The sequence below is a fragment of the Anguilla rostrata genome, chromosome 9 (genome assembly GCF_018555375.3).
Source record: "Anguilla rostrata isolate EN2019 chromosome 9, ASM1855537v3, whole genome shotgun sequence".
NCBI classification, from domain to species: domain Eukaryota; kingdom Metazoa; phylum Chordata; class Actinopteri; order Anguilliformes; family Anguillidae; genus Anguilla; species Anguilla rostrata.
The window spans coordinates 26250714-26278361 of NC_057941.1; the positions used below are offsets into that span (position 1 = coordinate 26250714).

Here is a 27648-nt window from a genome sequence, read left to right on the forward strand (position 1 = left end):
GAATTGCACTCTCACCTGTAGATCAATTTCCATCATGGGGAAGAGAGGAAAAAGAGGAAATGGAAATTACAGTATGCTCTAAAGTTCCATTAATAATAATAACCTCGAGTGTCTACAGATTTGCTGTGACGTCTCATAAATATGTCTGCTGCTTTTTTAAATTATTTACAGCTGCATAGCACTGATTATGTGTGTTTGTGTATCGGTTTCCGTGTGCTTGTGTGGGCGTGTGCTTGCTTGCGTGCGTGCGTGCGTGCGTGCGTGCGTGTGTTTGTGTGTCCTCACCACCGGCACTGACGATTACTAAGTGAGCACTGCTGGCTATAAGCTGGCCTCTAAGAATGTGGTTGTGAATATGCATGTGCTAAACACTGGTAGTGTGGCTGTGTGTGTGCAGGTGTGAAACCGGATTCTCTGTCCTACTCTCTTCCCTCTCCTATGAGTCTCGTTGCACTTCATCCAGTCTGCATTCCTGCTACCCTTCTCATCCAGTTCTACCTCCTCCCCTGCCCTGATCCCTGTCCGTCTGCTTCTTCTCACAGGCTTGTTTCTGTCTCCTAACCTGCATGTTACATGGAAAGAAACTGACACACAGTCACCCCTAACATAAGAATATGGGATTTTTAATATTCTTTATAAACAGCTTTTGTATTCTTCTTGTTTGATAATGACATACAGAACAGTTGAGTCACAGCATGGCAGGATTTTTTTTTTTGGGGGGGTGGGGGTGGGTTTGGGGGGCAGAGAGCTGGGGCCGGTGGGGAGGGGGGGTGGGAATGGATGACAAAGGGGAGAGGAGGAAGATGAGGGAGTACAGAATTGTGCACTGTTTATCTGAAATGGTGCAAAGAAGACCATACTTTGAAATTAAGAAAATGAACCAAAAAAAAAAACAAAAAGAAAAAAAAAAGAAAGAAAAAAAAAACACACTTCCCCTTTAGGGGAAGCAGAAACCCTGTAATCACTTTTAATGCTATAAACATTATTTTCATGATAATGAATGGTTATAATCACCACTGTAATTATTTTTATTACTTTAGATTTAGAGTTCACATTAGTACAAACACAGTCTTAGGATCATCTAGTCTGGGGCACTAAAACTCAACTAGTCCAGAGGGGGCGCTGTTGTATGCCATCTGTCCAAGAGCACAAACTCATTTGCTGAGAATATTCCACAAGCAATTGTCCTGTGCTTGACTGACTGTCGGCATGTCAACATCTGCAGGTAAGACTTTTTTTTTTAATCCTCCATGTTTGTCCGTGCCAGGGTAGACTGTTCTTTTTTCATGTTGTTTTTCATTGGCAACAAGAATACATTTTTTTCCATAAATAAATAAGTTTTCTGATATTTCCTCACATTTGCCCACAAGACAGTTTTTTTTATTTAATCAATTATCAATTCTCATTTTATTTTTGAGAGGGTAGAGTTTTTTATTTTTGTTTTTTTCCTCTCTTGTGTGAAGTTGAAACGGTCAAATCAAGAGACAGTAGGTTCCAATAAGGGATAGACGTCACAGGAAATGCCATCTTTTTCCTTTTCTACTGCTTTTATCCCGCTGTTTTTACCACTTTTCAGTTCCCTTCCATTTTCAACATCAAGGCCTTTTAAGTCTCTTTCTCTAAACAATCAGACAAATAAGACAAGAAACTCACATAAATATTCCTTTACAGAACAGCTTGCTTTCCTGGGGGAAAAAGCATTCTTGAAGCAGCAGAGATTTAAACAGGATCTCATTTGCTTCACTAAAGAATATAGCAGCTTGTGTATAGTTGGCTTTTTTTTACTGTGCACAGACATAAATCATAATAAAAAGATCCTTATGAAAAAAAAAAAGCAAAAGAGAAAAAAAGAAATAAGAAACCACACTGTGAAGAAACCCATATACATCATGGAATTAATGGCACCGACAGTGTTGTGGAGAGGTAAGGGAATTCCATGTAGAAATAAGCTGTGGTAACTATACCAGCTAATTGGGGGCGTCGCAGAGCACGTTCTCTGAGTAAAATACCAACATTTTCCATCCACTGATTGTGGTGCACTGAGCACTACTGCCCATAACGCAGTGCCTTGGTCCAATATAAGGTGGCTATTATAGTTATGGATGGTCACCTTCGGGTACGTTGTACCTTAGTCTCTCTCTCTGGGTAATAACGGGGAAATCGTGCGATTCTTAGAAATTAAGAAATGACAGCTATTCTCAACAGGAAAGGGACTGAGAGAGGCATCGTGGGAGCTATACAGCCTTTGTGCTCAGAGGACAAAAAATAGAACCTGGAATTTAATAATAAAGGTTATTATTTTTGCTCTACCTCTAGCTTATACCCCTGGTAACTGAGAATGTCTGGTCCTCTGAGTGTAAATAATATAAAATGTAATGGAAAAATTAACTAAAACCCAAAGAGAGAGGCAAGAAGAAGAACAACAGGGAATAAAGCAATCAGCAACAACTATGGCAGTGCAGGCTTGCTCCATACTCACTCTGCTTTGATCTGATTCTTCTTCCCAACATCATACCTTTGAAAACATGACACCTTTGCCTTTCTAAGCGGGGGTCCCTTATCTTTGAAGTTCGATATTCAGTTCTCCACCTCAAATTCTTGAAAAGACAAAAGCTCCTCACACGCAACTTTCACGCACACAGTCACACACAGACGCACTTTCATACATGCAGTGTAGGAGCGATAGAGTCTGTCTGAGGACTGATTGTTGTTGTAGTATCCCTGTGGCGCCCCCTGGAGGGTCAGCGGAGTATGTCGGCGGTGAGTGGCACGAGAAAGAGCAAAGTGGTACAGGTGTAGAGGTGGAGCAGGAAGGAAGGGAGCGTTGCTCCATTGGTGGCTTGCTGGACCCCGCTGGGGGGTCGCACGGAGGACCGGGGGCCGCACTTGGGCTTCCTCCGCGGGGGGGAGGAGCCTGGGATGGACGGGTCGTACTTGCCATCCGGGCCGAAATCCAGAGGCGAGTACTCCTTGTCGCCGTGCACCTCGTTGGGTCCCTTGCCCTTGCCGGCCCGGCCGCGTTGCCTGGTGCAGTTTCGGGGGCGGTTGGGCCTCAGGGGGGGTGGCACCGCCCCCTCTTCGGCTGAGGCGGGCGGGGGGCGGGGCAGGGGGGAGGGCGAGAAGGGGAGGTGCTGGTCGTGGTGTGGCAGGTGCGGGTGGTGCGGGTGCGGCCGGGGATGGTGCTCCTTCTTCAGCGACACCTTGTCGCTGCCCGGCCAGGCCCCGCCCTTGCTCTGGTGCAGCGACTCGGACCCCCCGCAGCTCGGGAAGTCCTCCTTCAGGAGGCGCTTCATGTCCTTCCCGGCCAGCTCGGGCGGGGCCTGGCAGCCCAGGGAGGACGTGGAGCCCCGGAAGCGCTGGAGCCAGTCCCACAGGGACAGGGCCTTGCAGTCGCACTCCCAGGGGTTGTCGTTGAGCCGCAGGTACTCCAGGGCGGGCAGCTGGGCCAGGCAGTCGCCCGACAGCTCCGTCAGGGAGTTGTTGAACAGGTAGAGCGTGGTGAGCCGGCGCAGGTCGTGGAAGGCCAGCTGGTGGACCCACTGCAGCCGGTTGTGGTGCAGCAGCAGCCGGTCCAGCCCGCCCAGGCCGCGGAAGGTGTTCTGGTGCAGGCTCCACAGGCGGTTCCCGTGCAGGAACAGGTGGCTCAGGTTCAGCAGATCCACAAACAGGTCGTCCTCCAGGAACTCCAGCTGGTTATCCTGAAATGAGAACATAAGAATATGAGGTCATATGAACACATGATGAAGAGAACCATCCATTTGGCCGCTCTAGGTTCATCATTTACATGTAGCCCAGAGCAGAGCTTTCACACTCAAGTCCTGAAGTTGCTGCACTGACAACAGGTTTTAGTGGTTCCCTTTCAGCAGGACTCAGTGCTTAAGTGATGAAGCACACTGATAAGCATCAGACATTGTGATCCTCCAGCCCTCCTATCTAGACCAGCAATGTGCCACCTCTGATCTAAAGAGAATCCAGGTCTGCCTCAATGTGCTGTTCTAGTGCATGAATGGGCCACATGGTTGGGTATCGAATCCAGACCATGCGAGTGCTGACTGAAGCTGTTAGCCCCGCAGGACGACGCATAATTGGCTCTAGCGTCGCCCCAGGGATCAGAGTGTTTCGATTGGCTGGGATGACCGGTCATCACACACCACCAACACCCCCCCTGGTTAATTGAGTGACCACAAACCCATCTATTAAGCTGCACACAAGTGTCTTCCCCTGACTTTTGTCTCTGTGAACCCAACTTGAGAACCGCGGTGTGATAAGAAACAGCAGGTTCCATCACTTGCTTGTCTGCTCTCCCAAATCAAGAGCAGGAGTTGTCACAATGAGCAGTGACTAAAAATGAATGGCCATTCTAAACGAACAAAAGGGGAACAGCCTCTTTTGCATGCTCCTCACACTGATAGTAAAAACAGCAGAGGGGGCCATGAGGTGTGAAAGTATGCACACAGATACTGTTCTACTCTATTTGATTTGCTTAGGCAGAGGGCCAGACTACTCCCAGGACCAGGAGGTTACATGTCCTTGAATAGGACACTGCAGTTACCCCCATGAGAAAGACATTTTACCTAAATGGCTTCTGTAAATGTGCTCTGTGTGTGTGTGTATATACACACACACACACACACACACACACACACACACACACACCTAAAAATATATGCCTGATAAAAAGGCTTCAGCTAAGCAAATATTAGATGCCCAAGGGTAGGAAGGAAGCGTCTGAATTTATTCAGGTGAAGAAAATGTCGAAGAATCATGTCCCTTGCTCCGAGCGAGAAAATTGCTAACCGCATTCCCGGCTTCATTGGATCGACCGTTGCGAAGGGCTTGTGGGCGGCCCCCGCGGCGCCCCTCACCTGCAGGTAGAGGTACTGCAGGTTGTGCAGGCCCTGGAAGATGCCGGTGGGCAGGCTGCTCAGGCCGCAGTGGTACAGGTGCAGGGCGTGGAGCCGGGCGAGCCCGTGGAAGGTGTCCGGCGCCAGGGAGCGCAGGTGCCGGTTGTCCCCCAGGTCCAGCTCCTCCAGCTGGGTGAAGCCCGCGAAGGTGGAGGGCTGGATGTAGGAGATGTTGTTGGAGTAGAGCCACAGCATGGCGGTGGTGGGGCTGAAGTGGCCGCGCAGGAGCTGCTGGATCTTGTTGTTCTGCAGGAAGATGCGCTCGCTGTGCGCCGGGATGCCCTCCGGCACCGACAGGAAGTTGTGCGCCTGGCAGCTGACGGTGCTGGGCGCGGTGTAGCAGATGCAGTGGCGCGGGCACGACCAGGACAGCTCCAGCCCGCACAGGATCAACAGGAACTCCAGCCCACAGCCTGCCACGCGCACACGCACACGTACACGCACACGCACATGCAAACGCAAACGACAAACAAGAGAGACAAAAAAGCGTTAGAGATGCACAGGAAGGGAGAACCAAAGGCAGAAATGTTTATTTACTTTTTCCAGGAAGTTTGGGTTTTTGTTGTTTTAATGGAAAACTAGGAGGCCAGAGAAGGAGGACGTTTCGAGAGGCACGAACAGGAGGGAAGATGAGTCGAAGGAAGACCGGGGGCCAGTGAGCAAAGGCATGAGTCACATGAAAAGTTGGAGAAAGTGAAGATGTGGAAAAGTCAAACAGAGCGGAGAGAGGGAGGTGTGGATAACAGAGGGAGGGACTGCGAGGGCATTTATCAAGCGAGACAGGAAGCTTTCGCATGCTGATAAATGACTCAGAAACTGCAACCTGCTCCCTGTGCCCGACATGGATTCTCTCACTACTCTTATGGGGGATTTTTATCTTGGAGGAATGTTTTACATCCGTCGTGAACCATTGTTTAGTTCAGCGTGGAGTGTGCTTGTCGCATATCTCAGGTCTGCAGTCCCCCAGTGTTTGAATTTTGATGTTCTCACAAAAACAGCTCAACCTTTTTTTTCCCCTTCTCCATGTGTAATGAGTAACTGCCACGTGATAGGCACTCTGGTACAGAATGGCAGCTCTACATCTCCCAGATGGGTGGTACACATGCTGCGGTGGTGGGTGAAATGTGATACACTTCCCTCCGCCCCCTCGGCCCCCCAACGCCTTCGCTGAATTCCTGCCATGAAAGGTGCTATCCGAATGAGGTCCTTTTTTCCAGTGTTCAGCGGGAGGAGCGCATCTCTGCTGTGTAATCTGTATGTTCTATTTGACTGGCGCGACAGGGCCCCCACCGAAAAACACGAATATCATTCTTGCCTGTGAAATACTCAACCAGAGAGAGAGAGAATCTGTGTGTGTGAGAGAGAGATTGATAGAGAGAGAGTTTCTGTGTGTGAGAGAGAGAGAGAGAGACAGTCCTGCCTGATTTTCCCAGAGATACACCCTGCTCACTTCTCTGTAGCCCTGAGAGGAGAACCCTATCCTGTCACATCATCTGGTGGGAGAGACAAGGGAGAGAAGTGGAAACTTCACGCTGCCATCAAAATCCCATCAGAAAACTGATATCTGTTTTCTCCTGTCTTCTCTTACATCTCTCTCTCTCTCTCTCTCTCTCTCTTTCTTTACATAATGATTATTTTTCTCATCACCATTCAAAGAGTCACCATCATGGTGACTCAGCGTAGAACTGGTGCAGTTCTATTGGAATGATCCCAAGTTTTTCCTTTTATTACTTTCGATTGAACAAAAAAACTTTTTTTCTGAAATGAAACAACAGCATTATCTAAATGACAGTTTTTTTTCCGCCCTTCAAATCTAGCTAAGCTGTGGCACACTGAGGCCAGGGATGACATGACTGACCTTTTGGAAAACTGTCCCCGGCGCCTAATGATGTCAGTGGCACAACAATTGCTGGCTAGCGGCAGCGCGGTCTCAGTGCGCGCTGGTGTGTAATCCTGTTTGTCACGTCCCAGCGCTGTGCCACTGAGCAACTCGTCATCTCCTGACTGAATGAGCGGCTCGCCACAGTACACGCGTAAAACACACACACCCACACGCACACACACACACACACGCAATACCACGCAACCAAAATCCACCTCGGTGAACTTGCGTAATTAACTGTCTTAATGAAAACTATTGACACTACTGCCGAGGGAAAAAAAATCCAATAGTCCAAATAATTCCTATGGCTGAATGGGGTTTTCGGGAATTGGACCCAAACATCCAATTTGAATTGAGACTGAGTAGACAACGGGGTTGACAACAGCATGTCAAATACTGACCCTCCCCCTGCGTACAGAACCCTTTGATGAGGGGTCTGTGCACGGTTTAACATTGCACAAGAGACAACGTTTCCATGGCCAAAAATGTCTTATGTATGCCACTTAAATGGAATAACATTATAAACTGAAGTAACATTAACACTATTATGCTGAGTCCTTTTTTCTGTCTTTTCTTTTAAGTACTGATCTGTCTTTAATGCATATCAGGAAACAGAAAGGAGAACTGCAGTCTCCAAGGAAAGGTCTTCTCTATTTCTTTCACTCTATCTGCCGCACTTCTTACAAATGGGATTATTATTAAATAAAATACAAAAAAGCTATCTTAACTGAGTTAGAAATGAAAGACACTGCCCCTTCTTTTCCTAAGAGTTAAACGGTGCTTGTTTTTCTGTGGGCAGTGTAATATAGTTATTTCTATGAGATCTTGGCAAATTCTCACTTTAAAAGAAGTAAATTGAATAAATCTGGGCATTTGTTTTAAATGCTTACTTGGTCGCTTTAAGCAATGTCTCCAGTTTTTAAATTAGCAAGTGAAAGACAATTAAGATGATAGTGTCTTCAGTCCTTGAATGCACTGCATTCAGCAGACTGACTCATTTAAATGAAATCTTCTCCGCTGCCATTCTCTTAAGCACTATCGTTTCCTAACTGACTGCCTATTATCCTGTGCGCTTAAAATGAAACCAGCGGAAACTGCACCGAGGAGTACCTATGCCCCTGTGTCTAAAACGTTTCCACTGCAAGGCTCAAAACAAAAGGAGATCGAGCCTTCACCGTACGTGTTCCCCAACTTCCCGTGGAAGGCCATGACCAACGAACCAACGAAAATACACAAGCACTCACAATCTCTTTAAAAGTTCTATTATAGCACTATTCTAGTCCATCTTCTAAAATGATTTTTTATGATTATTTTATTTTCAATCTATTTTATTGTGTTGTCTCTTTTCAGCATTTTTCTCCTACTTCATCTGTAACTTTTACCGTAATATCACGTTTGTATTCATACTCCGAGTGGCCCCTGTTGCTCCGTCCTCTTTGTTGGAATTCACTTTGAGCACACTATGAAAGGGGCTGTGTAAATTAAGTTATTGAATTTTGCAGAAAGACATTTTAAGCAAACATGGGCATTGTATGTCTCAGCAGCTGGTGTCACCCTTACAAAAATCGTAGCGTTATAATAGCTTGTCGTGCCCGGGCTAAAAATGACTAAATCCAAGTTTACCTCTTAGAGCCTCCAGCCTAGTATCAACCTTGAGATTGAGTACTTCAGAGGCTACTGCCAGAATCCAAAAAAAAAAAAAAAAACAAGGAGGCAAAAATAGAACGTGGCACATAATTCTCGTTTCTTTGAGGTAAAATTGGTGACTGTTCCGGCTCGGCTTGGTGTGGCCGCGCCCGGGGTTTCGCCGGGGCGAGGACGGCGGGAGGAAGTGGGCCGCGCCTTTCTTCTACCGCTTTATCTGCAGCCTCAAAAGATCAGCCACCTTATCTGTCCATCACTCAAATCTCATATCTCATATCTCCCCCCATCCCGCACCCTCCCCTGCCACCCCTCTGCGCCTCTCCTTTCCCTTCTTCCAGCAGGGCCACCACTCCCCATCACACCCCCATTTTAATTATTTTCTAGATGCCTTGCCTTGTTATCTCAACCTTTCCGCCACGTGCGTGTCTGTTACTTAATTAGGTATGAAACTCTGCCTATTAGAGTGTGCAGGGAAGGAGGGAGAGGTGATTCTGCAGAGATAGAGGGGCTAATTCAGTCTGCGGTCCGGGCGCTAATCGATTTGGACGCGTACCCCCCCCCCCCCCTTCGCTGCTTCATATCTCCATTTTGTTTCAGCATCACTTCCTCATTTCCAGAGTGTATTTTTCAGCTTATCCCTTATCTTATTCTGGGGGGGTCGGCAATACCCCGGGGATTGTGGGAGGGTGTCATTGGCGCACCGTGTTTGTCCTGCTCAGCCTAGCATGGAGCTCACTTTTCGGAACCTTAACCTCAACATTCCGAAACCACCCCCAAAACTGATTTTGTTCCTCTCGACTGTGAAAATGCGTGAAATTGGTTTAATGGAAAGTTGGATTTAATAAGTGCAGGGGTGGGCGAAGAGGGCTGTTTCTGACACTCACAGCAGCTAGCTAATTATGTTAGCAACACTGGCTAATTAGCTAAGTTTATTTTCTTTATTAACCAGGAGCAATGTACAAGTACAGACAGTCACAACAATCATGTGATACATTAATCCCCAAATTAGCCAAAAGGCTACTTTTTAGTGGTAGTCCCAAAGCACCAGTCAGCAGTCATGCCCATGCCATCATTGGAATGGAAACTAAGTTGAGGTTACTGTTTGTCACACAAAAACCTGCATGCACAGCAGCCTTCCAGGAATGGAACTGCCCACCTCTGGCTTATAGATAAGACTGAAGGGCTGTGGCCATTTGCACTGGTGATGTAGCACAGTAAACTAGACTGCAGTGCATCATGGTAGCCTTTCCAGAATGAACTGCAGCCTTCGTGGCTTAAATGCTATGTGTGCCATGTTGCAACGTGAGAATGAATGTCTACTGTGTCAGGTGTCTGGTGTTTCCCAATATCGGCAGCCTCTCTATGCTGTTGTGGCCAGGTGACTGATCAAATTCACACACCTGCCTACTCAACACTCCCCCACTCACCCTCCCAGACATCTGTCCCTCACAATCAGTGCCAAGAAGAGAGAGAGAGTCAGACGGAGAGAGAGACAGACAAACAGAGAAAGAGTGAGAGAGTGTGAGAGAGAGAGAGACAGACAAACAGTGAGAGAGTGTGAGAGAGAGAGATAGACAGAGAGAGAGCCAGACAGACAAACGAAGAGAGAGAATGAGGGAGAGCATGCGAGAGAGAGAGAGTGTGAAAGAGAGAAAGAAAGAATGAGGGAGAGAGAGAGTGAGTGTGCGCGAGAGAGTGAGAGAGAGAGAGAGAGAGACTGCTTGGAGGCCGCTGCAGTTATTTTAATGCAGTATGCATTAAAAGGGGCCACCACTTACAAGAAAAGACAGGAAAAATGACTCCTCTTGTTCTTATACTGTATGCACATTATGCTATTTGTCCAAAACACTGATCAAATGTAGAAGTGCAGTGTGTGCTGTACATTCACCCTGCCTGCGAGGCCATTTGAACAGAATGGGATCAAAGTGAAAGGAAAATGATAATGGCAATGTGGGAGGTGGGGAGTGGGCGGTATAAGGGAGGGGGGCACAGAAATTAAAACGCCATGAAATGAAAGGAAGGAGGGGATGGGGAGGGCAATCGAAAGATGAAGAATGAACATATTTATTGGGGGGAGGTGGAGAGTGAGGGATCGGTGGAGAGAGGGGGAACAGAGGGAGAAAGACAGAGAGATGATTGGAGGGGTTAGCAAGACAGTTGGCCCACGTCCTCTCCATGACAGCGGGAGAAAGACTGAGAGGGGGAATGATAAAAGGAGTGAGGGAAAGATGAAAAAAATGACAAAGGTGAGATGGACAGAGTGGAGTAATGGGGTATATGGAGGGATGAAAAATGGACAGGAAGAGAGTGTGATAGAGACAGAGAGAGGTATAAAGAGCAAACAAGAGGAAGGCCGAGTGGGAAGGAGGAGATTAAAAAGAGACGGAGTGAGCTGTCAGGAGAGGGAGAGGAAAGGAGCGTTTGTTGTCCCATTGTCCTCACACACAATGATCCATTCTGCGTAAATGATATTATGTAAAAGGCTCAGTACACAACATGGCAGCTGTATGCCAATAATTTCTTTATGAATTTAAGAGAAAGAGGAGATTCTCTGGGAGGCACAATGCATGTTTTTTTAATCTGCCATTTGAGATATTCGTATCTCAAAGCTGCATTTCTCTTTCCCCCTTTACTTATTCTTAGTTCCCTGCCTCTCACTTTCCCGGCTGCTCTCCCTCTTTCTCTGATGTGTCAGGGCGCGGACCATTGAATGCTCCTTACTGGGAGAATTATTGAACAGCCTACTGCTGGGCCTGACCTCTGAACCCTTGACCTTGGTTGGGGTCAGCATGACTTTTTGCTTCCCTTTAAGTGCTGGTAAGAAAATACATAAAAATAAAAATAAGCCAAAAAAAAAGAAAAACATGAAATGGCTTTGGTCCCCAGATGGACAGTCGTTCTGTGGAATATCAATGAAATGCGCTCCTCGCAGAATCTCGCCCTCATGAATAACACATCGCTGCTAACAGGAAGGACACAGTCCCTCACAGGCCTTTCCTTGCATTATTCCGGACTAACTAAAAGTCCTTTGTCTCTCCGAGGCAGTGTTTGTGTCATCAAGCTGGGAAAGAAACCATTTCAGACATCTATTTTGACAAAACTAGTTGTAGCCAGAACCTGGCTAATGATGTTTTTGAATACACTGTCCCTTTAAAAGTATTTAAAATCATCAGGGAGGGGAAGGAACCCTGTACGGCATGTTCTACACTAATTATTTTGCAATGTATGTCAAGAATGTTACTGATTACATTGTTACATCACATTCCCAGAATAACTTCCAGTGTAGGTGAAACAGACGTGCATGCGCCTGATTAATATGAGTAGACCATGCCAGACCTGGCTAACAACTTTCCCAGACACGCTAGTACACATCACATGCAATAGTGCAAGTTACCTATGCTAACTTAAGAACCAAGGTTACACATTCTCAATACATACAGAGTAGAAGACATCCATAACAAGCCCTAAGAATAGAGACAATAAAAAATACGACCCAAAACCCTAAAAATACCGTAACCCTAATGAATTCAAAAGTAGGGAGTGCTACAAAAGTAGGGAGTGCATTTGGTGGTACAAAGCGGCATCATGACTGGGAGAAGTGACCGTGCAGGGAAGGGTGAGTTTGCAGAGGGGAGAGATCTGCCCAGTGTGTAGGGTTTGAAGATCGATAGTTTAGTTTTATAGCATTATTTACCTACACTGTGCATTTGCATACACATGCATATGCATACACTCATTAATTTTAAACTTTTCACGCTGAAGAGTCTAGTGACTTGTAGTAACATATTGAGCACAGAAAGAAAAACATGTTTAGAATCACTTACACATCACTATTTTACATTTTCAAACATGATTATTATCTTACATTCAACACCAGCAGTATTTCACAAACCTGACTAATATTGATAAAATTGATCAAGCCACCTCGTAATGCATACTAAATTACTAGTTTTCAGTGTTCACACACATGCAATGAAAGATGTAGTCTTCAAAACTACAGTAACATACACACTAAAGCATGATCTACCAGTAGGTAAATGTGTTGTATTTTTATGTGCATTGTGCTTGCAACATCCTACAGTAAATAGAAATTGTAATGCTAAATGAATTCTCACACTCTCATGACTCTGACAATAAGCTAAGAGTCATGTTGAGAGATGTGATGTTACTGGGAATGACTGGGCTCTGTGGCAATGCCACAGTGTAGCTACTTCTCCTAATTGTGCAGTATTCCAGGCTGTTCCTGCAATGAAATGGAAAATGTGTGTGTGTGTGCATGTGGGTTTGTCCAGTATGTGTTTGTGTGGGTGGGTGGGGGAGTGGGGAGGCGGGTTGAAATGTTTCTGGGGTCCAGTCAATTGCTTGTCACACTGGCAGTATTTAATCATAACCTGGAGCTTGGCAACTCCAGAACACTGTTTTTTTTTTTTTTTTGCATTAAAACGAAATATGATTTAGATAATGGCTGGTTAGCTGGTCCTGCCTCAGAGCTCTGGTGGGGCAGATGGTTCCCTGCAGGCACCACAAAGTCACTGCTTTCCACCGAACACTGAACTCAGCTGTCATTAAGGTAAGTGGGGCTGGAGGGAGAAGATGCTTCCTATCTGATGATAAATTGAACCGACACACTGTTACCCACACACATCTCATTCACACACACACACACACACACGCACACACACCCACACTCAAACATGCAGTGATTACTGTTGTTGTCTAATACTCTTGCCATTACAGGGCTGTGTGTATCGAGTCATTGAATTGATAACGTATAAAGCTGAGGCTCATTACTGAGAGCTAACTGGTGCCCTGTCAGTAAAGTAATTATGGTGTTTTTCTTTTACAGCGTTACTCAGGTGGCGTCTACTTAGGAAAATGCAACTGCGGTACAATTTAGAAACTGGAGACGGTGGAGGATGTTGAGAGATCCTATTACCCTCCATGTCAGCAGTCATTCTGTTGGGTAGAGCAGGGGAAAGGAAGGTGGTTTGGGGGGCACAGAAGAGCCATCACTGGCCTTTCTGCCCTCTTCGCTGGATAACACTGTTGTCGTTTTGAAAATAAACTTGAGGACTACCAAGAGCACTCTGTGTCTTTTTGGCAGTTTATCAAAGCAGGCTCCTTAGTTAGCCAATCCGGTACAACCTCTGCCATGAAACCAAGGTTGACAGCTTTACTAGAAAGCTGAAATTAAAGCTAGGGGGGTTTCATCAGAAATAAATTCTGCTTCCCTTTTAAGCCCGGAGAAAGCCAGTTTCAGTGACATTCCTCGCTATGATTTACCAGAGGGGTTTTACTGTCCACCGGGCCGGCTGCTGCTGCAGCACGGTTGTTAGATCTGGCCTACCACTGCGCTCTACGTTTTATTACAAATTCGATGAGTCTCTCCCATCAGTGTGCTCCGGACTATCCATCCGTGGACTGAGTTTCTCGTTTTCCCTCTGCACCATGATCTTTCTCCTTCCTAATTGTTAGAACACAAGAATGAAAGAAATATACAATGCGAACAGGCTATTCAGCCCATCTAGGCTGGTCACTTGGCTACAGACCACAGAGTACCAGCACTGCGTCAAGCCTGGACTCGAACTCCCAGAGGACCTCCTCCTCTATTACTTGACTGGGAAGGCTGTTACTAATAAACAGCTGCTCGTTCCCAGAAATAGCTCCATCATCAAGAAAAACACTGAAAATAGTCAAAATCTCTCATTCCTGAGTGTCTTGCAAGTTATGACAATAGCCGAGATGTAACATTAAACTCTTTTTAAAGCCTGCTGTTTTCACTGTGGTTCTGCATGATAATTGTAGTGATTTGTCACATTTGCATCCTTTATGTTCTGATACATAAATAAGAATGCTGCATTCTTGGCCAGGTGTCCCTCTGAAAAAAAGCAGTTTTAATCTTGGTAGGTCTTCCTGATTAAAAGAAGCATAAAAAAACACGAGTGAGTCGGTGAGCTGCTTTCTAATCTAAATCTAAATTTGACAGCTCTCAGGGGGAAGCAGGAGTCTCAGTCTGGCCAGCTAATCATTCCCCAGTTTAACTACCTAAATACCCCCCTTCCCCCCCCAAAAAAAGAGCCTAACATTCCAATGCAAAAATAGCAGCTGCACATCAACCATCATGCCCTCTGCATTGAAATGAGTTACTTTCCTTGTTGTAAAGTGCTTTGGGCCATCACTGCTATATAAATGTAATTGATCACTATAATAATGATCATCATCATCATCACCACCATCGCCATCACATTAGCGTTAAGTGGGGACAGACTGCCCAGAAGGGGTGATCACCTGATCGCAGTCTATCATAATATTGCACTCAATATTAAAAAAAAGGCATTTCTTATTATCTTCAATGCCACTAAAAGCTCATTTACCAGTTAGCAATTGGGAATGTGTCATATGCATTTTTATGCAACTGAAGGAAAACAATAATTTTTAGTAGCACTAACACCTGCTCCCCTTGAAAGGGTGTATACTGCACACTACAGTCTAGTGCCTCAAAGTAAGGAAACTATGTTTATGTCATCAGACTTTAAGCGCTTTACACAATTTGTGGAATTACAATATTTTTCGCTTTACATAATTCCAAGTGTTTAGCTTATTCCCCTATAATTTCATTTGTTTGTTTGGTTCCCAAACATGATTATGGTTGCAGGAGAACACATTTGCTGCAGTTGGACCTGCAGAGACCTAGCCATTCCCGAATGCTGGTTTACTGTGCAGTCACTGCCCTTTGGCCTGGAGGTTTTTACCTCTCGCAAAGCGCCAGTGCTGACTTCTGGATGTATTACCGGCCCTCGATACGACTTGATCAATACGGCTGGCGTTTCATATCGTCGTGAAACAGATCCTAGTGTCATGAAATTAGCCAGTCTCTGAAAAATAATACGGCTCTTGAAAGGTCTCCTCTCTACGCTGCGCTGCCGTCTTTATCCAGCGCACAATGGCTTTTTTAGCCTGAAAACAATGGGAGGCACACTTAGACGGTTAACATTGTGCCAGAATTATTAGTCTGAGAAAGAATCCCTCATGTCACATACTGCGTCTCTGATGAAATCCCACAATCCCTGAACAGAAAATAGTTTTTAGGGAGTTTAACTTCACAAATGCTCCATTATAGAACTATTTATGCCAACATTGCATGATCATTTATGAATTAATTGCTTGACACAGTGCTGTGGTAGGTGTGACACATTTTGAGGAATGATGTAATTTTTCAATGTTATTATCACAGTAATTGTTACTTTTATTACTATTTGAGCACCTTTCTTGTCTTTCCATTGAAGAAAATTGCAGAAATGGTATTTTACATGGATTCTGTCCAGTTTCTCTAATGTGATTATTTTAAAAAATCATTCAGCATTTACTAAACCAACAAGGTCAACTGAAAACATTATTTTCTTTCCATTTCGGAAATTGATCAGGGCACCTGGGGTTAACAAGACTCTTTTTATAAGTGCCATGAGATCTCATTGGAAGGTGTAATTTTATGTAAGAATACTTTTCCTTTACTATATTCACATCATGTAAAATCAAGGCACGAGCAAGAACTGTTAAGGAACTGAGACTACTTTCTCGGGGTCCTTTTCAATGTTAACTGCCATCTAATGTTAAAAGAAAGATACTGCCATTACCTTGGAGGAGACACATCATGTACTTAGTTTAAAAAACTAGATTTCAATGCCATTTATATGTTTCCCAACAATTCAATTATTCTCTCTGGTTTAAAAGATAATTCCTGGTCTTTCAGAACTTTGTGATATAAAGAGAAAGCACAAAGTGTTTTTATTAGATGCTGATGTTGGAGTAACAGTGCAATTTAACATAGCTGAATTGATGCCCTTTTTAATAATCTATGCAAAAAGAAAATAATCATAAATCTCAAAATTGATCATGAAAACGTAAACCGCTATGATACTGGATGGCAGGCTAGGAGAGCTCAGACTTGTTCAAAATCCTAACACAACACCAATTTAGGGACCTCTAACCGAGCGAGCTTAAGAATCTACGCACAGCCCACTGTCTGGTGTCAAGCGTTTGATCTTGGGAATGGATGTAGTTCAGCTTATTTGTGACAGCCCGCTGTGGTGAGAGGTTTAAGCTGACTTAGCCGGCAGACAAGGAAGACGAAGCCGGTGGAGAACAAAGGAAGCACTATTGTAGCACGGTCAGCACGCAGGGTTTAAGCAGATGAGACTGCTTGGCCTGGAAACGCAACAGATAGAATGCTTTAACCGAACGCACTGATTCCAATCAAACTCGATTAGAGTCCTTATTCAATGAGAAAGCCATTCCCTCATGCAATATGATATAAGACAATGCAGTGAATAAAACAGAAATGGAGAAGTGGAGATTGAGTGAAATTATTCAGTAGACTTTTTCATGAAACTTACTTTGTAGGCTGGCAAAAAAAAAAAAAGGTTGATTCTTCAAAATGGCCATCAGAGTGCAAGCTAAGCATTTTGACCAGTATATCCTTCAGCCAGCATTGGTGAAATGCATATCATTTTCCATAAGACAGGTGCAGTATTGAAAACACTGTACCCTATTATTTCCCAGCGGATTCTGGGAAATTTTGTGCGATATGTACTGTAGTTACCACCACAAGGTGTCCTAATCAATACTTTTACCATGTAATTTAAGGGTGGTTCATAAGGCTTGGCCTGTGCTACTTTTATGATTTATGATTTGAGTGCTTTCGAAGCAACCTCAGTGTCCGAGATTATTTATGTGCTCAATTAAAAAAAAAAAACTTTTTTTTTTTGATCTGCCGAAGTATCTTAAGGTGCAAATGCTCTATTTTTTGCCAGTTCCGTGTAAAAGTTTGTGATACATCTTGCAATAGGCTATTAATGCGTAGATAAAAACACAGCGCTACCGTATGTGATTAATAAAAAGCCGAGCAGTGGAATAAGCTGGGTGGAGGGGTGCAGTGGGGGGGACCTTGAGGGGCTGTGGTTGTGACTCGCTCAGCCGAAACGTGTGCGCTGGGAGCATCTGCCCAGCTGGGGGGGCGCTGGGGGGTGCTGTGTGGCGCGGCACGGTGCGCAGCAGCGATGATGTCTCTCAGCCCAGCGCCCGCAGGCGGAGCCCCCCGCCTTCACACAGTCCCGGTCGAACTGCTTCAAAGCGTCGCTTCCACGCACCCTTTGAGACGGAGTCCGCGTTCTGCTGTTCGGACACGACTGACCTACCCGCACGTTATGATCTGCCCCAGAAGTGTGCAAATACCTACACGGCAAGATAAAGTAAATGTCCCTTATGATTCGTATAGCCATAGACAGAAAAACTGGTTTCATGTTAAGCTGAAATCTAGCACTGATTCAGTTTGTTTTTGTCTGTTTTCCAGACTATCGACAAATAAAAAAACACTGCCCTGTGACTAATGGAAACCGATAGCTAGCTAGCACAGCATATTTTCTGTTTCATAGCAAGGTAGCCCACTTAGCATAACTGACAGCTAGGTAAATAAAAAACCTTAAAGTATATGCGTAGCTTCAGTAAGCAGGCCATCCTAGCGGGTGGGGCCGTTTGTCCGAACATTGGCTCCACAGGTATCACCAAGTTTCCGTCCCAGTCACTTCTCTACAGAGTTATTATGGACCCGGAGGGGGACGGACTCGTCGAGGGTGTGGAGGGTGGGGTGGGGGGATGTGGAGTGAATGGACTGTGAATGAAAACTTCAGACTCATCATTTCTTTCGCCGTCTGCCCACGGCAGGGGTTCGTTTTAAAACTAGCAGCCCACGGCTTTGTTTTTTTTTTTTTTTCTTCACTCGCAATTTCAATTTCGGTGCGAAAACTGCAGACCTGGCGACACTGCCTACCGGAATTAGGTGACTGGGGAGGGAGGGAGGGGCGGGGTAGTGAAAGATGAGCAGTGACAGGACACTGTGCCGAACTGACACACAGATGGGCCGCGGGCAGAGAAATGAGCAGCACGAGCGGTGACACCTGCGGCTGAAGCCTGACGAAGACTCCGCTGACAGACGGTGAAAAATCGGCTCCTCTCCGCAGACAGACAGACGCGTGCGCGCGCGCGAGCAGACCCAGAGCGCGCAGACAGACGCAGACGGGCGGGGCGCGCGGCGACGTCTTCCAGACGAGCGACGCGAGGCGCCAAATATAGCTCCTGTACGCGGGCGCCGACGCGCGGGGTCTGTCAGGAATAAAGAGCAGGATTTGCGTAGACAGTGTGTGTGCGTGCGTGTGTGCTGATAGGAGCAGAGGCGCTCCTGTTATTGTTCAGTCAGGATTTGAAGGAAGGATGCAGAAAGAGAGGTGGAGCGCCACACGGAGAGACGGCAGATGTTTCCTGCTCGGTATCAATTAAAAGGTCGTACGGATTTGACAAATCTGCGGCGTTCCTAGCTTTAGTTCTGCAGCTCGCGAGCGGCCCGTGCGTAAATCGCACATAACTCTCAGCCGCGCAGACAGTGCTGTGGGCCTGCAGGAGGTCGGGAAAATCCATCAGAATCCTGCTTAACAACAGCCGAGACTGCCAAAGAAAGTGACAGGACAATTGTAATGCACCGTATTTCAAAACCACAGTGCTGGATTTCAGTGTGTCTTTCCTAAGTCGTGACCCGGGGAATCAACGTGGGCGCAGAATGCAAGGGAATGTGAAGCCGCTGGGGGATGTAGAGGATGTAGGTGGGATGATTAGGCAGAGCCAGATTGGTGGGAAGTCTCACCAGGCGACCGAGGTTAACACCCATCCTCCCCTGAAAAGTGTCACAGGACTTCTAATGACCGCGGAGAGCCGGGACCTCGGCTTAACATCTCATTTGAAAGACGGCACCTTCTACGGCAGAGTGACCCCATCACTGTGGTGGGGCTCCGGAGGGAAGAGCGCCCCCTGCTGGCCCACCAACACATATTCCAGCAGCAGCTCAGTGTCCCCTCAGTGGTCTCTCATCCAAATACTAAACCGTAAAGTATAATGACTGCTATTGAGCACAGTACCCGTTTCCTGAAGTAGACTGTGGTGGGCGAGCCGTTAGATGCGTACATTGCTTCTAACAACATTAAATGGGGGTATTAGAGAAATATAAAGGAAAGGTGGGTATCAGAGCCATAACGGTTTATTATTGGCCTTTCCAGCTCCAGGTCCCAGAGAGCCTCTGTCTTGTCTGATGTATGACCTAGCCTCACAAACCAATAACCCTTTTCCCTGAGCACATGTTAGCCTTTGCAACTATCAGTCAATGCAATCAATGAGTCTGTAGACCATGTAGTCCGTGCTTAATGTAGCAACCCGTACAAACAATCTTTAAAACGAGGAACAATCTTTGAGAAAAACACATAAATATAAGTAATAAAAACAATTCCATTCAATGTACACCAAATTCCAGTAAATTTGCAGTCTTTCCCCACCAATTTATCACTTGTGATGTGAATGAAGGTGAACACCTAGCAAATACTAGCAGTTTTATATGGTACCCTGTACCAATTTCTTATTTGGCTGACAGCACATAACAGTTGCAAGAACAGCCTCAGATTTTGAGACATATTTTAAATAAATGATCCATTTAGTATGAACTATAAAATAGAGTTGTCATATTTTGTTTGGCCATGTGGTTTTTGTTTCATAAGAATAGCATGAGGGCTAATAAATGAATGATGCCCCCTAGTTTTCTCTCTTCATGGGTGGGGACATGCATGGCCAATGTAAGCTCCACCCATGTCACTCATTGGCTAATGTTTAATTCTTTTTTTAACCAAAAACTCAGCTTACAGCACAAAAGAATGACAGAAGCCTCAGATTTTAAGTAATTTAAAAATGAATAATTAATGCATTGTGTCGCAAATTTACAAAAAAGGAGACACACACACACATAAATGCATACACACACATATGCAGGCATGCACAAACACACATGCACGCAGGCACACACACACGCACACACATGCGCACGCAGGCACACACACATGCACGGACACACGCACACACATACAGGCACACACACACACACACACACGCAGACACACACACACGCACAGACTGTGAAACAGAAGCAATCAGGACAGACTGAACCTGGGGAAGGTAGCTCTGCGGATCTCTGCCTGACCTCAGACTTGCCGAAGCAGCACTCACGGTTAATGCACTTCTCAGACCGAGCAATTTCAAAACCATAAAAACCCACACACGCTGATACCGTGTGATGCGTCATCATATTCAATTTGCCCTGTTGCATATTGCAATTTTCTTTCAATGAGAGTAGAGAGGAGTAAATTCAAGCCCAATAACATTCATAAACAAGGACAACTGATACACGCTTTTCATTCCAGCCTGTCTGACAAAATAATGATTGTTTGCCTGATCCCCCTTCCATTTGCTAAATAATAAAGCTGTTCAATGTGTTCAACCCCTGTGCATAAAGTTCCGTTCCAGACAAACAGAGAGTGACATTTTGCACAGCAGCTAAACTGTTTATTTTGTCAATTAAATAGCTCAAAATGCTTTTTACAGCCTGGCATGACATCCATTTTTGAAGCCTTTGTCTCAAGAACAGCGTCCTGTGACTTTGATCTAAATGATGATTGGTGGCTGCATTGAATCAGAATAGCATAACGCAAGCATCTCAGGCTGGGACTGAAGTGCCTTAAAATGGCCACCATAGTCAACTTTCATTGTGTGCTTCATGCTGCATGTACCCTCACTGTCTGGGAATGTTGTAAACCAGGTCTGACACTTTTTTCATTTAACTCACGATGAACATAAGTGGTGGGTGCACTCATGATCTCTTTCTTCTAAGTGGGTATGCAGAACAGGTCCTGAGGTTTTGCTCGCCCTAAACAAGAATCGCATGGAAAACTTGAATTGTGTGACTCAGGGATGGTTGCGGCTGGCTCCGTTGGTCTGGATGAGAGAATCTGTTAAATACATTTTATATATAAGTGGAATGTGCTACCTAGAAGAGCTCTGAGGATAGCTTGTTAGAATTTGGGACCACTGACCTCCCCTGGTCATGTGACCACCTTGTGGGAATTTGTGTTCTCTGGGCGTGTTTAAGAAACTCAGAGAGCGGAGCTATAATGAGGAAATCCACAATTCAAAACTACAGCATTAAATGAACCATCTTAACTTGCAGGTTCCTGTCACCAATGGTCTGTACCATTTGTGGCTGCAGCATGAAAGCACTCACTAGGATTGACATTGAAGGCAGACCTTTTCATGCGAGGTGGCAGGCGAATCCATTTGTGTGTAGTGCTAAGTGCGGGAGCCTCACAAAGCACGCTCTTACACAGAACATGCATATTCACTTGCACATGCACGCGCATATGCATTTGTGTAGAATCCGCATGACCTTTCCCGCTCGCAAAAAGACACTAATTCAAAGGAATGAAAACCAGGTTATGGCTCCTGAGTTTGCCTGTGCATGTGCCTGTGTTTACATTGTGCCAGGAAAGCTGAGATTTCAAAGGAGATAGAGTGTGAGAGACGGAAAAGAGAAATAGAGGTATAAAAAGAAAAGACAGATAGAGACACGGAGAAAGGAGGTGAAAATAGTGAGTGAGAGAAAGAGAGCAAGAGCGACAAAGATATGTTCATTAACATTATTTCCTTTTATTTCATTATGTGTTTACTGATTGTTTTTGTTATTATACACCCGTAATAATTCAACTCTGTTTAGATTTAAATTGATTTCTGTAGGCCTTGGCAAGATCTAAATATGCATTTCTTGCCAATGAAGCAACTTGAATTTGAATTGAGATAGAGGGAGAGATGATAAGGGAGTGAGAGGAAAGAGAATTTGGGAGAGAGGAGAGAAAGAGAGAGAGAGTGAGAGAGAGAGAGAGAGAGAGAGAGAGAGAGAATGAGGGAGAGACCTTGATCTTAGGAGAGTAATCCCTTTTCATTAAGTCTGCTCCTCCAGACACTCAGAGCCTCGCCATTGATCTTGTTGTAATGTCAATTCATTAGCCATTCTGTGCCTGAGCACTGCAAATCAGGGCGAAGGCCCAGCACACACCGCCCGCTCCGGTAAACACAGCCCCAGGCCCCGTCCTTCAGTCACGTCAGGGTCACGGTCCGTTGCGCCCGTGTTTTCCATCCACCTGGCCACTCCTGTTTTCCCTCCCTCTCTTTTTCCTGCCTCTCTCTCTCGCTCTCTCTCTGGTCATTCTGAGCCATTTGCTGTTTTCCCATTTCGTTCATTTGCGATAGTTTGTCTCTATGCTAATTTCTGGTTCCTCGCTAGCTCTTCTCAAATGTGTCATTACATGCAAAGCAGCAGAGCCACGGGTGTGCAGGTTTTCTTTTTTTTTTTCTTTTCAGCTTGGAACCAGCGAGCAATCCAGACGCAGGAAACCAGCTGAGGTAAGTTAACCGTGGAATCAACTGCTTGATCGATCGAATGGTGAGCACAGGAAAAACTATCAGACCCTGTGACTCTCCAGGACCAGGTTTCCAGACAACTGTAGTAGGAGATGTGGATCCCCAGTCTATTTGGATTCTGAGGTACCTCTAGTCATTCTTGCTAGCTGGGTATGAAGCCTGACAACACATCTGATGACACCCATGACCTAAAATAAGATTGGCCAATCGGAAGCAGCAGCTGTTTCGCCCACTCAATCTCTGCGATGCCACCTGGTTTCTACTTACATAGTTTACATGTAGGCAGGAGTCCACAACCCTTCCTGCGCTTAATGCTAATCTCATAAGCACGCACACGGTGAGTTAAGTAAGAGAAGCTTGCTAAACAAGAAAGAAGGCCCAATTACAGTATCCATACTGGAACAATAAGGGCATATATTTTATGTAAAAAATGTGTTATGTATTAATTATTGCTGCTATTATGTGTCTATTTAGATTTATACTTTATAATATATTTCAAAATAGTTTATTTAATATGTTTAGATTTATGTAATATGAAAATAATAATAATCGACACCAATTTTTTAAAATGTGGCATTTGTGTTTAAATGTGCTATATTTAATAACTGATTTTCCTTATTTGTGAATTTGACTTGCATTTTTACACGCGTTAGTCTTGTGTGTGATGGGCGTAAGAGAAAAACACTGGCACGCAGACCATGGTGTAAAGCTACAATGTTTTCTTCCAGTTCATTGGAATCCATCACTCCCCCTCCCCTACCTTTTGTTCTTTCCTTTTTTCTTTTCCTCCCTCCTTTCCTCGCAACCGAGAGAACATGCCTCCGCGTGTTTGCTTTTCAAAAATGCATAAAGCCAGGGCCTGGTAGCATTGAAAGGCAGGCAGGCTGGGCCTTTGAGATAGCTCACTGCCTTATGGGATTCTGTGAGCCACTGGGATGAACTACAGTGATACAAATTTCAAAATGTCCAACACCAAGCCTGCATACATTTTTTTTTTGCCAGATATATTCTTTCTATCATTTTACCCGTGTCTTTACTCCAAAATTGAGTACGTAAGGATCCTGATACAGATTTTAGGCAGAAGCAATTCCCCCCTAAAAAAATGTGTGCGTCTCCAGGCATGGTGGGGGTTGATGGCGGTGGGAACTGCAGTGCCAGGAGTCAGTTTCTGGAGTTTAGTGGTTTGTTAGTCTCTACCTGCAGTGCAGTTTATTGTAAACTGTTTGCTGCGATGGCCCATTTGCTTCCTTGTTTGTTTGAGCTTGTGTGTCGGGTTTGAATGATGTCCGTAGGGCACTGAATGCGCAGATGTGTCCTCCTCTCACACTGAGCCTGCGACTGTCTCAGGCACAAAAAACGAGTGTGTGGGATTGGCTGTGGTGTTTCATGTTCTCTGTGGTGTGTCTGAACGGACAAACTCTGCATAATTTACACTGGCTGGTCCTTGAACTGAACGCAGCCGGCTAGGAGGAGAGAAGCTGCAGGCAGAACCAATCAATTCCCGATGTGTCCAGACATGCCTTCACCTCCCCTTTCTTTAGCTCCCTCTCTCCATCTCACAACCAAAAACAACAGGAATTGTTGTGCAAATATTGAAATGGTGCCGGAAAAAAGCAAAGGCATCAAAAAATTGAACACATCTTTCAATCTTCAATCTCTGTGTTGACAGAGAGAGAGAGAGAGAGAGATAGAGAAAGATTTAGAGAAGCATGGATGAGGATGAGGGCAACCGTGTCTTCATCACCATCTGTTGGTGCCTTTGATCCTGTGCATGTTACCGAGGAGACAGAAATTGAACAGGGGGGTTGGGGTGCCAGAGAGAGACAGAGAGAGAGAGCGATAGAGAGAGAGAGAGATAAAGATGCTCCCTCACATGGGACTGCTTTACCGCCATGTAAACCTGTTATGGTCACAGAGCGCTGCCCTGCCACCCCGCTTCCCTCTGCCCCCTCCCCCTCACGACCGCCCGCTGCCCCCCTGCCCCTCCCACCGCCCGCCCCCTCTCTCCAGATCTGTCCCTCTCGCCGAGACTCTCGCTGGGCGAGGGCCCAGCTCGCTCGCGAGCCTGGCGGGGCGAGAGACACGCTGTATTTGAAGATTGCAGGCTTCTGTAGAAAGCGCTACCTCCCGCGGGCATTTCTGAGCATGCTCGGATGGCTGATCAGGGTATCCCCTCGTCTCCGTTCGCACGTGGGGACACACAGCTGTACAGTAAGCCTCCTGTCAGAGCAGGCTGGGTGTGCATAAAGTGCAAATTCTTCACCAGAGAGACAATAAGAGAATGGTGCGTGTTTTTGTGAGTGGTGGGCGGGGGGGCGGGGGGGGTTCCTTGTCATGTGATTCCTCGGCACTGCCGGTGCAGTACAAGGTGAGGTGATAGACTACAGATTGCATGGAGATACTTGCTAAAATACATGATATTATTGGAGATGGAAGAGCACAGATGGGCAAAGAGGGAAATGGGTGGTGGGAGTGGGAATGGGTGGACAGCTGTCTGGCCTGAGAGACTGAGCTAACAGTGAGCACACACACACATACACACACACACACACACGCATTCACCCACGCACACACAGATATACACAGATGCAAGCACACACACACTGACACACACACACCCGCACAGGCACACACACTAACACGCAGTCATACACACCTACACGTACGCATGCAATTTATTTTACACCAAATACTTCTTTGCATCCCGTTCAGTTGAACCATGACTTTTGACCACTGATTGAATATCCCTTTGTCAAAGTAATAGTGCCGTGAAAACATATTAGCCCCCTTTCTCTGTTATTGCATATTTGTCACACTGAATGGTTTCAGAACTTTAGACAAAATGTAATATTCGACAAATTGAACCTGAGTAAACAGAAAATGCATTTTTGTAAATTATTATTTCATTTATTTAATGAAAGAAGTAATCAAACACACATATCACCCATGTGAAAAAGCAATTGCCTGCTTAAACTTAATAACTGGTTGCACCACCAAACCAAACGCTTCTTTAATAATTTCATATCAGTATTTCAGGAGGAACTGAAGTCACGCCACTCCAAAACTTTTATCTGGTTTCTTTTCAGCCACTCAGATGTGGACTTGCTTTTGTGTTTTGGATCATTGTCATTGTCTGCATAACCAAATTATGCTTCAGCTTCAGCTCACAGACAGTTAACGGGACATTCTCCTTAAGAATTTTCTAGTACAGCGTACAATTTATGGTTTCTTCAAAAATGGCAAGTGGTTAAAGTCCCAAGGCAGCAAAGCATCCCCATACCATCACACTACCACCACTTTCCCGCCTAGCCACTCTCCAACGAATCACATTTTTGCCCCGTCTCTTTCTTATGGTGGAGTCATGAACACTGACCTCAGGAGAGGGTAGAGTGGACTGAAGTTATTTGGATGTTCTTATGGGATCTTTTATGACTTCCTGGACGACAGCGACCACTCATCCAGGCCTGCCACTCCTGGGAAGATTCATCACTGTTCCAAGTGTTCTCCACTTGGAGATAATGGGTCTCACTGTGGTACGGTGGAGTCCCACAGCCTTTGAAATGGCTTTGTAACCCTTTCAATACTGATATATTTCTCATTCTATAACATTCTCTCTGATGGTGAGGTTCAATATGAGTGAGGTTTAAATTCAACAGGACTGGCTGCAACCAAGCCTGGCTGTGTTCAATCAGCTGAATCTAATTATCAATTAAATTTGGTTAATTGGTTGAGTAATTACTTTTTAATGTGGGTGATATAGGTGTTTGATAACTTTTTTCATTAAGTAAATAAAATAATAATAATAAAAAAAATGTTTTTGTGTTTATTCTGTTTTCATTTGCCTAAGATTGCATGTTGTCTGAAGATCTGAAAAAATATGCAATTATAGAGGAAATCAGGAAGGGGGCAAATACTTTTTCATGGCACTGTATATGTTAAATTATTTAAAGACTAGTTATATGTCAAACTATGCTAAATATGGTAGCATAGATAAGATATAGGTGCTCACAACTTCATGATTATAGTGTTGCATAAAATTCAGAACATATAGAATACATATATTTTACTTATCTACAATATATTCAAAAATAGTGTTAACATGGTGTAGATATCCCCTTATAACTGTATACAATCGTATTGTAACATATATTAGCATGTATAACATTTTCAGAGGGCTGAGAGTGTTCTCTGTGGGAGTTCTGGGATGCAATGTCTGCTGGTCAGAGGTGTGGGAGAGGTTGCAGGTTCGATTCCCAGGTAGGGCACTCCCGTTGTACCCTTGAGCAAGGTACTTAACCTGAATTGCTTCAGTATATATCCAGCTGTATAAATGGATGCTATGTAAAAAAAATGCTAAAACGTTGTGTAAGTCGCTCTGGATAAGAGCATCTGCTAAATGCCTGTAATGTAGTCTAATGTAAAGCCTGTATCTTCACAATGGCCCCGCCTTGCTGTCCGTCAGGGACCCCCGTGTCCCGGCACAGAGGCTGGGGGGGGGTTTTACTGGTCACGTGACCGAGACGCCGCAGGCGCCCCGCAGCTCCGCCGTTCCCCGACAGTGACCGCAAACGCGTTCGAAGGGGCACGGTCCCCAGCGGGGCCCCCCGCAGCTCAGGGCGAAAGAGGAAGGACGGAAAATGAATTCCTCCGGAAATTGAATGAAACCGCGAGCGTGCGAGAAGATGGAGATGTGGCACGGGAGCGAGCGCCGGCGTCCCTCGGCGGGGATTGAAGACGCTCCCATTAAGCGCGTCGGCTGAGTGTTTCTGCTCCCTCTTCTGACAGGAACATTTCTACAGCCTGATGGGAATTCGCACGCTAGATTGTGCAGGTTAAAAATGGCACAACAAAATCGGGGAGAGCATCCTTCACACAAAA

At 45.3% G+C, this 27648-nt stretch overlaps 1 protein-coding gene across 1 annotated transcript in view; it reads right to left on the bottom strand.

Annotated features, from left to right (window-relative positions):
- Nucleotides 1–605: 605 nt before the first annotated feature.
- rtn4rl1b (reticulon 4 receptor-like 1b) overlaps nucleotides 606–27648 on the bottom strand; it is a 156963-nt gene continuing 129920 nt past the window's right edge. The window contains exons 2-3 of the mRNA XM_064351402.1: nucleotides 4866–5317; nucleotides 606–3698 (exon numbers count right to left, since the gene is read on the bottom strand). Coding sequence (XP_064207472.1) covers nucleotides 2742–3698; nucleotides 4866–5317 — 1409 coding nt within the window. The 3' untranslated portion in view covers nucleotides 606–2741. The remainder of the gene's footprint in view (nucleotides 3699–4865; nucleotides 5318–27648) is intronic.